Source organism: Eurytemora carolleeae, unplaced genomic scaffold (assembly GCF_000591075.1).
Source record: "Eurytemora carolleeae unplaced genomic scaffold, Eaff_2.0 scaffold98, whole genome shotgun sequence".
Lineage (NCBI taxonomy): Eukaryota > Metazoa > Arthropoda > Copepoda > Calanoida > Temoridae > Eurytemora > Eurytemora carolleeae.
In genome coordinates, this window is record NW_019396078.1 from 57,862 (window position 1) to 74,915 (window position 17,054).

The 17,054-nt window shown below is 30.2% G+C and overlaps 1 protein-coding gene across 1 annotated transcript in view; it reads right to left on the reverse strand.

The window, feature by feature from the left end:
- Positions 1–9,495, reverse strand: part of LOC111715185 (long-chain-fatty-acid--CoA ligase 1) — a 40,426-nt gene extending 30,931 nt beyond the window's left edge. Inside the window, exons 1-7 of the mRNA XM_023490467.1 lie at positions 9,388–9,495; positions 8,725–8,794; positions 7,247–7,296; positions 5,992–6,045; positions 5,497–5,545; positions 3,038–3,095; positions 964–994 (exon numbers count right to left, since the gene is read on the reverse strand). Coding sequence (XP_023346235.1) covers positions 964–994; positions 3,038–3,095; positions 5,497–5,545; positions 5,992–6,045; positions 7,247–7,296; positions 8,725–8,794; positions 9,388–9,465 — 390 coding nt within the window. The 5' untranslated portion in view covers positions 9,466–9,495. The remainder of the gene's footprint in view (positions 1–963; positions 995–3,037; positions 3,096–5,496; positions 5,546–5,991; positions 6,046–7,246; positions 7,297–8,724; positions 8,795–9,387) is intronic.
- Positions 9,496–17,054: the final 7,559 nt, after the last annotated feature.

Here is a 17,054-nt window from a genome sequence, read left to right on the forward strand (position 1 = left end):
ACTCTAGTCAAACTGTAGGTGAACAGTTTCTTTGCTGAAAACATATTTGATATTTGATCCGGATGTATCATGAGGGGTAACTTTTTTCTAACTAAAATAGACATCTAGCCAATAATGGGGAATAGGGAAGCAGCATATTGGAGGGGTAACACATGTGTTAATTATAAAGGATATATTGAGGTATAACTTTCTTGGTCGGGCTGTCAGCTATCAGCCTAAAAATGGAAATAGGGAAGTAGGGCGGTAGTGGGGGGGGGAAATATATTTACAAAATTGTATCAAGTTACTGAGATTCCATGCTTCATCTTGATTTTGTCGACCAGTAAGTCAGGAAAGTCAGAGAAGTCTATGAATTAGACCTCTTGGGTTTACACGGGTAACTCTAGTCAAACTGTAGGTGAACAGTTTCTTTGTAATATATTCTTCCTAACTCTAGACAAACTATAGGTGAACGGTTTCTTTTTAGACATATTATTCCTACCTCTAGACAAACTGTAGGTGAACTGTCCCTTTTTAGTCATATTATTCCTAACTCTAGTCAAACTGTAGGTGAACTGTCCCTTTGTATACATATTCATCCTAATTTTAGTCAAACTTTAGATGCACAGTCCCTTTGTAAACATATTATTCCTAACTTTAGTCAAACTGTAGATGAACAGTCCCTTTTTAAACATATTCTTTCTAACTCTAGTCAAACTGTAGGTTAAAGTCCCTTTTTAAACATATTCTTTCTAACTCTAGTCAAACTGTAGGTGAACAGTTTCTTTTCAAACATATTCTTCCTAACTCTAGTCAAACTGTAGATTAACTGTCCCTTTAAAATTATGTATTATGTCATGTCGTGAAATCTGAAGATTAATAGGTTCAAAGTATTCAATGTTGTAATGTGAAGTTTTTTGTCGGAAAAAGAAGAAGTTTTCTGATATTTTTCTTATAAAAATCCGATAGAAATAGTATGTTTTCCTGCTCACAAATCACCCATTCAGGACAGTTCCTAAAAATTAAATAAATTTAATTAAAACAAAAAATAAATTGTTGACTACAAAAAAATGTACTGCAGCAAAATGTAACTTGTTTTAAATAGCATATTAGAGATATGCATTTTTTCTCATATATAAAATTTTAGTTTAAAATTGAGTATAAGCGACCAAGGTTTAAAACATACTTTCCGTTTTATTAATCAGCAAGTTTTTTCTTTTAACAAATTAACACCAGGATAAAAAGGTTCTAAAATTTTAAAAAAATTCTTTAGACGGTTTTTTAAAAAATAATTCCGATTTTGCTGGCATGGCGTTATCGTCAAAGTAGTAAAACAAACGTTTAGAAAAAGTACAGAAAAGAAGACCAGGTTTAAAATGACAAAAGTATTTGTGACTGAGGCTGTAAACTGTATCTGGTTCTATATGTTTTATATATATCCTCTATATCCAATATAACATTCTTTACACACCGAACATTCCACATTTGGCAGGACAAGGAATCAGAAAAACCTTAAAATACTTTTCAAAAGTACTTTCTTTAGGAACTTTAGGAACAGTTGGACTTTAAGAACAGTTGGACTTTAGGAGCAGTTGGACTTTAGCAACAGTTGGACTTTAGGAGCAGTTGGACTTTAGGAGCAGTTGGACTTTAGGAACAGTTGGACTTTAGGAACAGTTGGACTTTAAGAACAGTTGGACTTTAGGAGCTGTTGGACTTTATGAACAGTTGGACTTTAGGAGCTGTTGGACTTTAGGAACAGTTGGACTTTAGGAACAGTTGGACTTTAGGAACAGTTGGACTTTAGGAGCAGTTGGACTTTAGGAACAGTTGAACTTTAGGAACAGTTGGACTTTAAGAACAGTTGGACTTTAGGAGCAGTTGGACTTTAGGAACAGTTGGACTTTAAGAACAGTTGGACTTTAGAACAGTTGGACTTTAGGAACAGCTGGACTTTAAGAACAGTTGGACTTTAGGAGCTGTTGGACTTTAGGAACAGTTGGACTTTAGGAGCAGTTGGACTTTAGGAACAGTTGGACTTTAGCAACAGTTGGACTTTAGGAGCAGTTGGACTTTAAGAACAGTTGGACTTTAGGAGCTGTTGGACTTTATGAACAGTTGGACTTTAGGAGCTGTTGGACTTTAGGAACAGTTGGACTTTAGGAACAGTTGGACTTTAGGAACGGTTGGACTTTAGGAACAGTTGGACTCATAAAACTTTGGAATGGAAACACAGCTTAACAGACTCAAGTTATGATTTTACATGGTCTTATAATCATAAGTAAAAAGTAAAAAGACCTATTTCACTTTTTGAATTTAATTTTTAAGCTACTCGCATTATGCATAATTTCAAATACGAATAAGATTAATTATAACTCGTTTTTAGGTTCCCCTGTAGGATGATATCTAAAAGCACTCACAACAAAGTCCATAAAATCTAATTCTTTTCAAAGTTGTCCTTAGTTATAACTAATTTAAAAAAAACATACGTCAAAAACAGTAAAATTGATTTAATAACTAGCCTCGATCTCTAATTTCCGAGTCCATATCTCTCTGAAACCTAACGTTTTTTACCTTTCAAACTGTGAATTTTGCACGGTATAAAATTGTCAAAGTTAGAAATATCAAAGACGACATAGAGTTAAAGTTTGAGGTGAGTAATCACCTTTTTTGTTTATATTTGACACTATTGAACAAGTTTTACTTTGATAAGGAGTTCTTGAACTATCCGATGAAAACTTCAATGTAAACAATGGTGTTGTTTTTGCTTTTGTTCTCTTCCAGCTTATTTTTAAATATTTTAAATAATTTAAATATTATAAATTTCATATTTTTTACAAACTTCTTAATAAGACAAAGCTTTGCAGGGTAACGTTGTGAATCTGACAGGGCATTTTATAGATTACGCTTACAGTGCCTTTAATATAAACCAGTCTTATGAATAATTTATATTGGCATTGCAAACCTCAATTAGGTGTACAAAATGGTCTTCAATAAGCAAAAAAGGAGTTATAAAAGACATTGAAAACGACTACAGTACTAAATATTCCTGTTATACCTTGAATATATTCCGACCATGGTGTGTAGACCTGGCTGTAATCCCATTGAGATTAGACCTTCACACAATAATATAAACAATAATAAAGGTTATTGGATATAATCTAAGGAGAAAATTACAAAAGTGGTTTATTAACAAATAATAGGTCTAATACTCGTCGTTAAGAATACATCGGAAATTTAGAAAAATATTTTGAAATAATAACTTTACACGAATGCAGCGGTTTGAATTCGACACTAATAGGTTGTAACATCTGAATAATAAATTTTAAATTTAATTATACTATTTATGATCTGAGCAGAATAATGCAACTGCTTGGATTTATATGGATCCTACGCTCTTGGGTATAAGATGTTTTTAACCATTTTCTCCTTACAACAGATGTAAAAATAGTAGCAAATGATACCGAATTAAATTCGATCTTTGCCTAGACCCTTTGATTTTTCGCGAAAAAAGATGATTTTCTTGTTTTCATCTAAACTGGAAATTATAATTTTTGGGGTCTCTCTGAAAGTGATTTGATAATATAGGCAGCAGAGACAATGAAGAAAATCATCAGAATTTAACACTTTTTCAGATAAAACAACTAGATGTATATCTTTTTCAATGTTAAACCTGATATTAATACCTTGTTGGTTTAATATGAATATTATCTCTAACAGGATACACTGCAGACGAGAAGATAATTTGCATAATACATTGGAATCCATAAAATTGAAGATGAAGAATCTTATATCTGTATAAAATGTTGTTATGCAGACCAAAGTATAAAATCGACCATTAAAGAAACTGTAATTATAATTTCAAGTGATCTTCTGATTCACAACAATACCCTTTAAAATTTACTTTCTAGAAGTTGTAAAATTTATCGATTAATATTCGAATTATTGAAAACAGAAGATTGTAGGCTTTCCAGTAATAAACATGACGTCATCCATGTTGAGTTGACACAGTCGGCTAACATATACAGTATACACTCCTTCTTAACGGCTTTTCACTTAACATTTAAGAGACATATTCAATGAGCTCTAAGTCCTCGATAACCAATCAAAGGTTCAAAGGGTACCATTGCATTGAGATTTCCAGAGAAGGGATTGGTTCATTTGGTGTACCGTTCCGTTTTTTAGCCTGGTATAATCTATATGTGCCTGTATTCAGGTCCCTCTTATAGCAGGTTATAGATGACGGCCCGGTTCTTGAACCAAACTTAACAGTGATGGATGGTCACTTGAAATTTATTCTACAGTCCCTTTAGATAGGAACTTTATTTTAACCCATTAAGGTTTATTTTGGTTCTTTCAGAAGTCGAACCTTTTCAATAATTGCTTAACCATCCCCAGTTTCATTGAAAGAACTCAGTGTTTTAATTGCATCAAGATCCTCTCTGCATTAATTTCATCAAGAAACCATAAATACACATTTAGAAATATAATCTAAGTTGGAATTGGATCAAACTGCATCAATCAAAAACTTCCTCTTAACCCTAATAGCCTAATTTTTTTTGCCTTAGCACTCTACCTCGACTATTACCTCGAAATTTCTGAATTTTTCAGGATAAATAATTTGATGGATTTTTTAATGCATATGACGGTAAAAAATGGCCAATCACTTTTTTGTTATTTAAGCTATAGATCTCAAAACTGCATATTTGAAAGCACGTGAAAAACGAATGTTGAAACATTTAAAAAATATATATATTTTTACAGTTTTTCGATATTTTGTTGACATTTTTTTCAAATCTTTATCTCTGCATGATCTTATTGTAATCCAAACTTTAATCAAACCTAAGCGATAATTTTGTATGACCTAACTAAACTTAAAACTCTTATTTATTTTCAGCTAAATCTCTGCATGATCTTAATGCACACAAAACGTTTTACAAACTTCAGAAATAATTATAAACTATGCCTGATCTAATTGCATCTAAATATTTAGTTTAACTATAGAAGCTACTCTGTATGATCTGACTGAAATCAAAACTCTTATCAAACTTAAGCAATAACTCTGCATGATAAAATTTAACACAAAACTCTTATTCGGCTTCAGAAATAACTCTGCATGATAAAATTGCACCCAAAACTCTTATTCGGCTTCAGAAATAACTCTGCATGATAAAATTGCACCCACAACTCTTATTCGGCTTCAGAAATAACTCTGCAGGATAAAATTGTACCCAAAACTCTTGTTCGGCCTCAGAAATTATTCTGCATGACCTAACTGCAACAAAAATTCTTCCCGACCCTAAATCTCTATGTAAATGAAGTCATGCATATAGCATAGCGAGATATAGTTGAACCAGGTACGGATAGTTGAATTTATTATCTAGTGTGGTAAATTTTGCACTAGAAAAGTTATGCTCGTTAACCATTCTCAGACTATTTAGAGAAAATAAAAAATCACATTTTTATGCAAACAATTGTTTATCGGTTTTATAGATTTTGTCTATATTATATTATTGCCTGAACCAAAATTTTGGGCTCTAAGCAAAACTTCTTCGTAGGTCAACCACTGAAAAAAAGAATTTAAATAAATATATTAATATGTTATCTCAAAAATATGTTAACTTTTAGACTTTAAAAAAATTAATTTTAAGATTGGAAAAATTTAAGAGCTGTTGTAATATTTAGGCCGATCCATAATAGGATTATATATAACCAGCTGAAGTGGCCATCATTGCCCGTGGAATTTTAAAAAAATATTTGAAAAACAATTTTTATATTAAAAAAAAATCAAATTTTTTAGCTAATGTGACCCCCAGGCCCCAAGGTTTCTATGGGTTTTCTAAAAAAAATTCGCCATCTGGTCCAGTTGTTTGGGCAGTTATTTATAGCTAACATATAATATGGCGAAAAACTTTATTATATAAGATGTTTCTTTTTATTTTATCAATACATATTTTTGTTTCAATCGAGGCATTTTTAAGAACCAGTTATAGATGATCTATAACGAACTACCTGATAGGGTAAAAGATGAGTGTTCCTCCAGCCAAGACAGATCCCACCATTAGACTTTAAACAAATCAAAATGTATACATTTTATTCATGAGTTAGAAAAAGGATTATTTGAGAACTAGTATATAAAGAAGTGGTTGTGGAATCTACATTCAGTCCTGCCTATAGTGTTTTTAGCGAAAAGCGTGAATCGTTTCGCGAAAATTTTTTCGCATTCCGTTCGCTCGAGAAAATGCGAAAATTTTAATTTTTTTTTCAGAAATTCTGCTTTAATCTGTATCAATAAAAAATGCAAAATTTTCGCGAAAAAAAACTGCGAAAATGTTGCGAAAAATAAACGCGAAAATTTCGAAGGGAAGAATGCGAAAATTTAAATTTTTTTTCCAGAAATTCTGCTTAAATCTGTATCGATAAAAAATGCTAAATTTTCGCGAAAAAAAAATGCGAAAATGTTGCAAAAATGTTGCGAAAAATAAACGCGAAAATTTCGGGGGGAAGAATGCGAAAATTTTAATTTTTTTTCAGAAATTCTGCTTTAATCTGTATCAATAAAAAATGCTAAATTTTCGCAAAAAAAACTGCGAAAATGTTGCAAAAATGGTGCGAAAAATAAACGCAAAAATTTCGAGGGGAAGAATGCGAAAATTTTAATTTTTTTTCAGAAATTCTGCTTTAATCTGTATCAATAAAAAATGCTAAATTTTCGCGAAAAAAAACTGCGAAAATGTTGCAAAAATGTTGCGAAAAATAAACGCGAAAATTTCGGGGGGAAGAAAGCGAAAATTTTAATTTTTTTCTTCAGAAATTCTGCTTTAATCTATATCAATAAAAAATGCTAAATTTTCGCGAAAAAAAACTGCGAAAATGTTGCGAAAAATAAACGCGAAAATTTCGGGGGGAAGAATGCGAAATTTGTTCGAAAAAAATACGGAAGAGAAATTATTAATCATGATATAATAAACTACTGCACTGGATTCTGCGGACATTTTTTTTCGCGAAAAGATTTTTTTTAGAAATTTTGCGAAAAAATTTGCAAAATCCGAATAAAAATTTTCGCATTTTTTCGCGAAAGATTTTGCTTGCTGGAAACCCTACTTGCCATATCACCTTGCGGGGCTCACTTCAATACAATTGGCTATATGTTTTAGTATTTATCTATTAAAATAAAGTATGCAGTAGTATCTTTAGTTTAGTTTAGTATGCCAAACTTTTAGGATACTCTCAACTACTCGACTATGTTATGTTTCTTTATATTTACCTTTGCTGCTCCTCGTCTGAAAGCATCATAAATGGTTCTGCAGTCATCTTCTAATTAAAAATAAACAAATACAGAAATGTTCATAATCAATAAACGACCTTAACATAGTTCTTGGCAGAAATTTATTTTCTATTGCGAATGATTGTTTTGTAAATCTCTCGAATCTTAGTAAAATGTTAGTTAAGAAGCAAATGAAATATTTTGATGTCCCATTGGAACATGAATGGAAAGTTCCGGTTTTACAAGAACTTTTAAGTACAAGAATGAATAATTTATATGTTGAAGGATTCGATGATTACGTAATAACTGAAATGATAAATATGTTATGTAGTGAGTAAAAATCAATGTTTTCTATTTGTGCATAATTTTGCATATTTTCTTTTTTCTTTTAGAAACCTTTATTTTCAAAAATTTATTTAAACAAATTTAAACTACACCATTTATATATGTATTTATATCTTTGTGTGTGAATAAATCTTTATAATAATATAATTGATAATTGAAAAATTACATCTTTACTAAGTTTATTGATTTATATTAAACGTTTATATTTTAAAATTACTAAATTATTAAAAAGAAATATGATCAGAACAACAGATTAATGCCCTTTTCAACATTATTTTTCAGGAAGTTTGAATATAATATTATTTATTTATCTCATTTTTCTTTTAATAAATTTTCTTTTTTTAATTTGAACATTTAAGAAATAAGAACATCTATTTTAAATAATAAAATCAAATTAAAGTATAAAATCGCTTATCAAAGATAAAAACTTATTTTAGAATATTTTTGTGTGGCATATATACTCAATCTATTAAACCAAAAATGGATCCGATTTATAAGTTATCAACTCAATTGAAAACGCATTCAAGATATGTTAAAATATATTGGCACGTAATCCTAAAAATGTTTAGCTGACAGCTCACAAGTTCTATTAGATAATTGCCTTCAATTTTTAAAAAGGCTAAAGAAAGTAAAAAAGATTCATAACAAAAATGATAGATATTAATTTCTTCGTTTTTAATGAGGGAACTTAAAAAAATATAAGAAATGAATGAGTTAGGCTTAAAAACCAGTCAGAAATGCTATTTTTTTTAAAAAAAGGTTTTTTTGAACCAAACTCAATTTTTGAAATTTGTCAAAAATTTTAACGAATTTAATATTTTTGGACAATTACGAAGAAAATTATATTTGACTTCGTAAATAAAAGATTTTTTTTGAGGTATGTAATAGACTTTTTAAACCTTTAGCAGCGATTTTAAAATAGATTTTTATAGATATTGAGCTAAAAAAATAGGTTAGGTCTTACGGTACACATTGCGATGGGAAAAGCTACCACGGGCATCTATTTGTCAATGGTCCATCCGTGGATATCTTATTTACAAATTTGATTTATCATTTGTTCCCAAAAAGACTGTGATTGCCTAGTTTAATGGCATACTAAACATTTTATATGATTTTTTTCTATACTTGTTTACCTAAATACTCCGTAAATTTGTATCTCTGTGAATCCTTGTTCCATTTTGAACTCCGGATGACTTGTGCGCCCTTTAACAAGGAAAAATTATTGTTGTTACTGTGGTTCCCAGAAAACAGTGGAATGATTGTCATTATCCTTTTTTGCATATTTTCGCTACTTGAGATCTGCAGAAATATTTAGGGTTACCCATAAAGCATGAGACTGTAAAGACGACCCAAAACGCATAAAATATGACAATATTAAGCTTGCTTTTGTATCTTCTCTCAATTGAGTGTTTTGATGTTTTACTAAATGATTAAGCACAGAAATAATCCAGCTTTGGTCTACAAGGAACCCTGAATGCAAGGAAATGGATTAAATAAATTTAATACAATTTTCTAGGAAGTCTCATCCTATGTGGGTAACCCTGTATCAGTTACAAAAAAAGTATTTTGAACCTTAGTGAAATTCACGAATTAAAAGAGAAGACAGCAACTGTTTTACGTTTTTCTGGAAACCACAGATCAATGAATTTGAGAACATGATTTAAACGTATCAATTTTTAATTTTCTAAATCTTAAAAATATAACTTTCTTTATGCTTAGATCAGTTAAGAACTGAAGCTTTTAATATTCATTAAATGTTATTTTTATAGATATAAAATTTTTAAAATAGAAATCACCTTGATAACATCACTCTGATTGTTGTATGTAAAGGTCTCCAAGGGTATTTTCACCATGTTAGGGTTATACATCCCCATGTTTATATTTCTAAAACGTTATAATATCTAATTGTCTAATGCATTTAAGGGATTTTGTTGCTCTGCACTTTGTAAGTTAGAAAATCTCTACAGTAAGTTAGCTTTGGAATGGGTAAAACTTAAATCAAGACAATATCTCTAAATTTTTATGTAAATCTTTAAATTGAGAATTCTTAATCTTAGCACCCTCACATTAGCTACAGAAACCATTTTGTTCAAAATATCGAACTACAGAAACCATTTTGTTCAAATTATCGAACAACAGAAACGATTTTGTTCAAAATATCGAACAGAAGAAACCATTTTGTTCAAAATATCAATTTAAAGAAACCATTTTGTTCAAAATATCAAACTAAAGAAACCATTTTGTTCAAAATATCAAACTGAAGAACCATTTTGTTCAAAATATCGAACTACAAAAACCATTTTGTTCAAAATATCAAACTATTGAAACCATTTTGTTCAAAATATCAAACTATAGAAACCATTTTGTTCAAAATATCAAACTACAGAAACCCTTTTGTTCAAAATATCAAACTAAAGAAACCATTTTGCTCAAAATATCGAACTACAGAAACCATTTTGTTCAAAATATCAAACTGAAGAAACCATTTTGTTCAAAATATCGAACTACAAAAACCATTTTGTTCAAATATCGAACAACAGAAACCATTTTGTTCAAATTATCGAACAACAAAAACCATTTTGTTCAAAATATCGAACTGAAGAAACCATTTTGTTCCAAATATCGAACTACAGAAACCATTTTGTTCAAAATATCGAACTGAAGAAACCATTTTGTTCCAAATATCGAACTATAGAAACCATTTTGTTCAAAATATCGGGCTACAGAAACCATTTTGTTCAAAATATCGAACTACAGAAACCATTTAGTTCAAATTATCGAACTACAGAAACGATTTTGTTTAAATATCGAACAACAGAAACCATTTTGTTCAAAATATCGAACTACAGACACTATTTTGTTCCAAATATCAAACTACAGAAACTATTTTGTTCAAAATATCAAACTACAGAAACCATTTTGTTCAAAATATCAAACTAAAGAAACCATTTTGTTCAAAATATCGAACTAAAGAAACCATTTTGTTCAAAATATCGAACTACAGAAACCATTTTGTTCAAAATATCGAACTACAGAAACCATTTTGTTCAAAATATCAAACTAGAGAAACCATTTGTTCAAAATGTCGAACAACAGAAACCATTTTGTTCAAAATATCGAACAACAGAAACCATTTTTGTTCTAAATATCGAACTACAGAAACCATTTTGTTCAAAATATCGAACTACAGACACTATTTTGTTCCAAATATCAAACTATAGAAACCATTTGTTCAAAATATCAAACTACAGAAACCATTTCATTTATGATATCGAACTAGAAACCATTTTGTTCAAAATATCGAACTACAGAAACCATTTTGTTCAAAATATCGAACAACAAAACCATTTTGTTCAAAATATCGAACTACAGACACTATTTTGTTCAAAATATCAAACTACAGAAACCATTTTGTTCAAAATATCAAACTATAGAAACCATTTAGCTCAAAATTATGAAGAAAAAGTAAGGAATCTTCCAAAGTACATCTCTAAAATTCTGTTCATAAATATCCACTTTGGCTTAATCATCTTATCAACGACACTAATAGGGGATCAATTGATTGTAAATTTGTCCTCAATTATCTCACATTTGTGTAGTTCTGAACTAATCATGTGATTACAGAGGAAATGTTGGAATGCAAGAGAAAGCCGAATCAGAGATGCCTAATTGTGTAATTACTGTGTTAAAAAATAGTGTAGAAAACAACTCAAATATTCAAACTTAAACATCAAGTAAAATGTAAACATTCGAAAATCAGAACTTAACAGGTTTGATGACATTAATTTCAAATCAATTAACTCTCCATTTTTAGACGACGACGAGATATCCGTATTTTTTTAACTGAAAAATTAATGGCTTTTGGAACCATGCAGCGTCATTCAAACTGTGTACGCACATCATGGGCAAACTTTCAGCAAGAAGAATGGGTATGTCTCTGTCGTCAATGATTAAGCAAAAGTTTAAAGGTTAATGTTATGAATCGGCCGGGATTGCATCTCTCCGCAAGAAGAATGGGTATGTCTCTGTCGTGAATGATTAAAGTTTAAAGGTTAATGTTATGAATCGGCCGGGATTACGTTGACATTCCCTATAAAGGGAATGATTGCTAAATGCGAGTGAAAATATCATTAAAATCAAATGGATTAGTGTTCTCTTCTTCCTGGGAAAAAAAGACAAGACACGTACGTTTACCCTTTTACAGAGTAACTATAGAGGTGGCTTATAGGGTGGGGGTCGTCCACCTCTCTTGAAAATACCCCCCTGAAAAAATTAGAAGCGCAAGAATATATAGCAAACACTAGTCCTAATTAATTTTCCTTGCGGCGCCACCTTTTCCACTCAAAATGAAGATTTTTTTGTTGTAAAAANTTATTGAAACAAACTTAAACACCATGAGTTATGATCAGAGCTGATTTCGTTGTTTACAATCGCATTTTCTAACCATTTGTAAACAGTTTTTCTTTTCTAAAGAGTATGAAAAAAATTTGTATCAAAGTAGTGTCTAGAAATAAGACCTCTACTCCCTATTAATGCCAGTCACTCCCTTTCAGTCAGTCAAGTTATAAGAATACATATTTGAAGTGATTCAATTTGTTAACACTATATGAATAAAAAAAATGCAATTTAAACATAAAAAGAAGAAATAGTTATTTTTATAAAAAGTGCATTACATTTATTTCTGAAATAATTAAGTAAAACGTGCCAATTTATTAATGATATAAATGAGTTAATCTGTATAATAAAATAAATTTGATTTTATTAAATGTAATGCAAAACAATTTGACCATGAGCTTACAATGTTAAAACTTGTAAAATGTATATGCCTACTTTCTATTTTATTTAAATTTATCAAATTTACTCTAATCAAATAACATTTAGCCAGCACTATATAATTTTATCAATCACGATTTTATCGATCTCGCAAATGTGAAATAGCAAAGCGCACTTCTTTTCAGGTTTTTCTCTTAAGAGTGCATAGCGATTTTTTTTTCAAACGGTGTTTGATATCACTGATACGTGTATTGCATGTGACAGGAAACTGTGTTGACCGCACAGCAGGAGATACAGCGCCAACTGCTGGAAAGTTAACGCACCTGACATTCATACAAGGACAGGTGAGAATTAGGAGGCGTCCTCATCATTTGGGATCAATATTATATAGCTTGTTGTATAGCTAGACTTGTGTCCCTGTGTGACATTAAGAGCACCGGATCGTCCCTCATCATTTTGGATTCATGTATAGCTTGTTGTATAAATCGGCTTGTGTCCCTGTGTGGCATTTAGAGCACCGGATCGTCCCTCATCATTTGGGATCAATATATAGCGTGTTGTATAGCTAGGCTTGTGTCCCTGTGTGACATTAAGAGCACCGGATCGTCCCTCATCATTTGGGATCAATATATAGCGTGTTGTATAGCTAGGCTTGTGTCCCTGTGTGACATGTAGAGCACAGGATCGTCCCTCATCGTTTGGGCTCAATATATAGCGTGTTTTATAGCTAGGCTTGTGTCCCTGTGTGACATTTTAAGCGTTGGATTTTCCCTATCATTTAGGATCGATATAAAGCGTGTTTAATAGCTAGGCTTGTGTCCCTGGATTAGTAGCTGGGTTTTCATAGCTACGGTTGTGTCCCTGTGTGGCATTTAGAGCCTGGGATTCCGTCTTGGTTGAGTTTTATTTTACCTGGATAGATACATGCTCGAGAACTTGTTATAGAGTAGGTGTTTACTACAGGCAAATAACAACATATTACATAATACAAAAGTACACAAACATCTATATTGAAACTTTGCAAATGAAAATAGTGACAAAGAACCGATAAATAATATTTTGCAAACATTTTTACAAATCTTCCATCAGTATTAGTTAGCAATATTGTCGTACTTTCACTATATTGATTTTTGTTTTAATTCTGGCATTACTTTGCTTATTTTCCAACTGATCCAGTAGAGATAATGGAAGAAGTAGAAACACTCGAAAACAAAAACTCTGAGGATAAAATTGGAGGTTCAGTAAAATTGCTTAAAAATGTATCAACAGAAATAGCCCCTGCTTTATCTTACATTTATAATGTAAGCCTTGAGACAAGGTATTCCCTAATTGTTGGAAAATGTCCAGAACTATTCATATTTATAAAAAAGATAAAAAAGACAACTTATTTAATTTTCGTCCAATCAGATTAATCAATGGATTTTCTAAAATATTGGAAAAAATAATGCTTTTATTTCTCAACAATTATAACTTTTTTTAAACATTTAAACAAATTAATTTGTTTTTTTGCCAGGACGTAATGTTGTAGACTACATTTTCAGCGCACTAAATAATAACGAATCTGCCTAACTTGACATGCTTCGACTGTATTGATTGCAAGATTATTATGTAAAAAACTGAAAAACGCAGGAATCAGGGGCAACACATTACAATGGTTTGAATCTTACTTACGCGACAGGGGACAAAAATACTAACAATCCACCACCAGTTTCTATTAATTATTTCTATTATTACTACTTTTTTTCTATTCTTATTTATGTAAAGGAATTTTTTGAATAGAAATATTTTAGATTTTTAAATGAAAGTTTTCTGTCTAGATGCAATAAGAATTATTTCATTAAAACTGTTTCAAATTCTTCAATATAATTCTTTCACTCCGACTCTTTTGAAATAGAAATAGTTAAATTTAAAATAATTTATAAAGTTATTGAAACACACTTAAACACCATGAGTTATGATCAGAGCTGATTTCGTTGTTTACAATCGCATTTTCTAACCATTTTTAAACAGTTTTTCTTTTCTAAAGAGTATGAAAAAAATATGTATCAAAGTAACCACAGCTAGGAATATTTTTCCAAGATATTAAAAAAAAACATACATGTGTTCACAGTTATATTTCAAATATATTTCACTTTTTTGCATGCATAATTGAAAACCTTCCAATTTTATAGCTGTTTGAATTCAGAAAGGTCCCCACAAAAAAAAAATATTTTTGTAAATCCTTAAACTTCAATCAAAAAGTCTTGCAAATTTTGCAAAAGTTCAAAATAATTTTGCTGAAAAAAATTATAACCAATCAAAGTTATATCACAATGAATAGTGCATTCGAAGATTTCAAATATAAAAATTATTTTAAAGAATTTTGTTACCAACAATTAAAAAACCTAGAAATAATTTGGTTTCAATTTTTAAGTTAATATTCTGAAGTAAATACATGTATAGTAAATGGATTGGAATATTGTAGTGTAGAATTAGGAGGATAAAATAGTTTCCATCCTATATAAAACAGATATAAACTGCTGTTTCAGAAAACGAACATTATAGAAAGTAATTATAAAACTTACAAAAAAATAATGAACAATTTTTATCTTCGTTCACATTTTTATAGAACTTAGTGCGCTTTTCAATAAAACTATTTTTCTTAATACTAAAAATTGGAGAGAAAAAAAATCAGTTTATTGATCTATTTGAGTAAGTTTTCAAAATTCTGAAAATTCTTTACAAATTTAGAGTTATATCATGTTCAACGCAAATCGGGTAGGTTTAGGAAGTTTTTAAAGACTAGGTGAAACATACATAAGGAATATGATATAAGATATAGAATAAGAAATAAAAGATGAATTACCATTCTATCATGGTAAAAATTCCATTTTTAAAAATTACCAATGCACGTTTAAATTTGCACTGAGTGGAAGAGAAATAATTTACATATTCTATTTTATTTTTATATTCTCCATAACAGTGAACATTATTCATACAAGTACACTATACTCAAATAAAAAGAAAGAAATTGTCCTCAAACAAGTTTTTTTTACAATCATATATATTTCAGTGTATTTTTCATATTGTAAATGTTTAAAGAAATCTCTATCCCATAGCTTTTTTACTTTTCGACAGACTAATTTAATTTCTGTTGAATAGCTGTTTTTTACGGACTTAATAAAAACGTTTCTAAGATCAGTTCAGTTCAGACGTTGCAGATAGCGCCATTATGAAAAAAAGTATTTGATCTTTGCTCACTTTAGACAAAAGCGCCCAAATTGAAACTTTAATGTTGCTAATCCATTCAGAAAGCACTAAGCTGTATTTTATATTAACATAATTGTATATATCTTTAAAGGTCCGAATTTACCTCTGTGATCAAGGACTTTTTCTGAAGTTTTCACAAATATTAAAATTATTGCCATTAGAAAATACTTTAACTAAAACTAACCCTTAATGGTTTTGATAGTTATTTATTAAATGTTGATACGAAAAGATAATTATTTGAAGATTACTATATCATAAAGATAGTCCTTACCTTGTAATTAAGTTCCAGTTACTTGACAGCTTTGGTGGAGTTGGAACCTTTTTTTTCATTTTTCTTTTATCTTAATATCTACTTACGCTTACACTTCAGACGTGCAGTGTGCAACAATCATTGTATTTTTTCTTCATTATATTTAGTAAATACATGTTAAAATAACAAATTCAACCCTGTCTAATATATTTTTGTCATATTTTGATTCTTCATTAAAATTCCAACTTTTTTACCAGGAACCAAATTTAATGAATTTAAACCACCTGCAATTAAATTTAAATTACCGATTTGAATCCTTCCTGAATTATGGGGAATCTCTTATTTACCGCTAGTTTTGCTCAAAAATAAGAGAGATTTGAAGTAAAAATGCTTTTTTATTTTATTTGTATTTTTTTACTTAAATTCAAAATATAGCTCGTAACGGTTAAATTTTTGGAAAAATTTGTTACACTCATTCGTTAGTTTGTATTCCCAACAAATCTTACGTATTCCGTAGTATAAACTTTTTAAAGCCTAATAGCGTAGATGCTGATGGGGCTATGTAGTAGAGTATTAGCCTAGGGGGTGAAATTTTTAAAAAACAAATTTTGTTCCCAAACCATCTGCACTTTTCTTAATGTATATAATACTTTCTTAACGCCTCTGGTCAAACATCTTAAACTGATATGGATTTAAAATGAAACCCAGCGAAAAAATCGTAAAGAATATAAGGTCTAACAGAAAGAATTTGATAAATTATCATAAAATGTACAAATTGTTAATTGATAAGAAAATAATTTATATATATGTTGAATATATTTGGCCTAGAGAGCATAATTATGGGGTACACAGGGTTCTAAGCCTCTCCCAGTCACCCCGGACTAACCAAGGCGAGATGCATTCGTTTTCCTCTGTTTTGAATTCAATCGCGTTTTGTGTATAATTCAACACATTTTAGGGAAAAAATATGATTAATTGGTCAAATTGTCTCAGTTCTCAGAGATAAGGACCATACCGCTGTATCCACGTGCAGTACGCCCCTAGGTTAGGGCCGGGGGGTCTTTCTAGGAAGGGCCTTTGCTTGAAGCTTTTGTCTGTGCAAACAGTAATAGAGATGCCTTTATTCTGAAAATTAATTAAAAGCTAACATTTAAATAATTTCTGCAAAAAAAAATCCATGGTTTATTATGA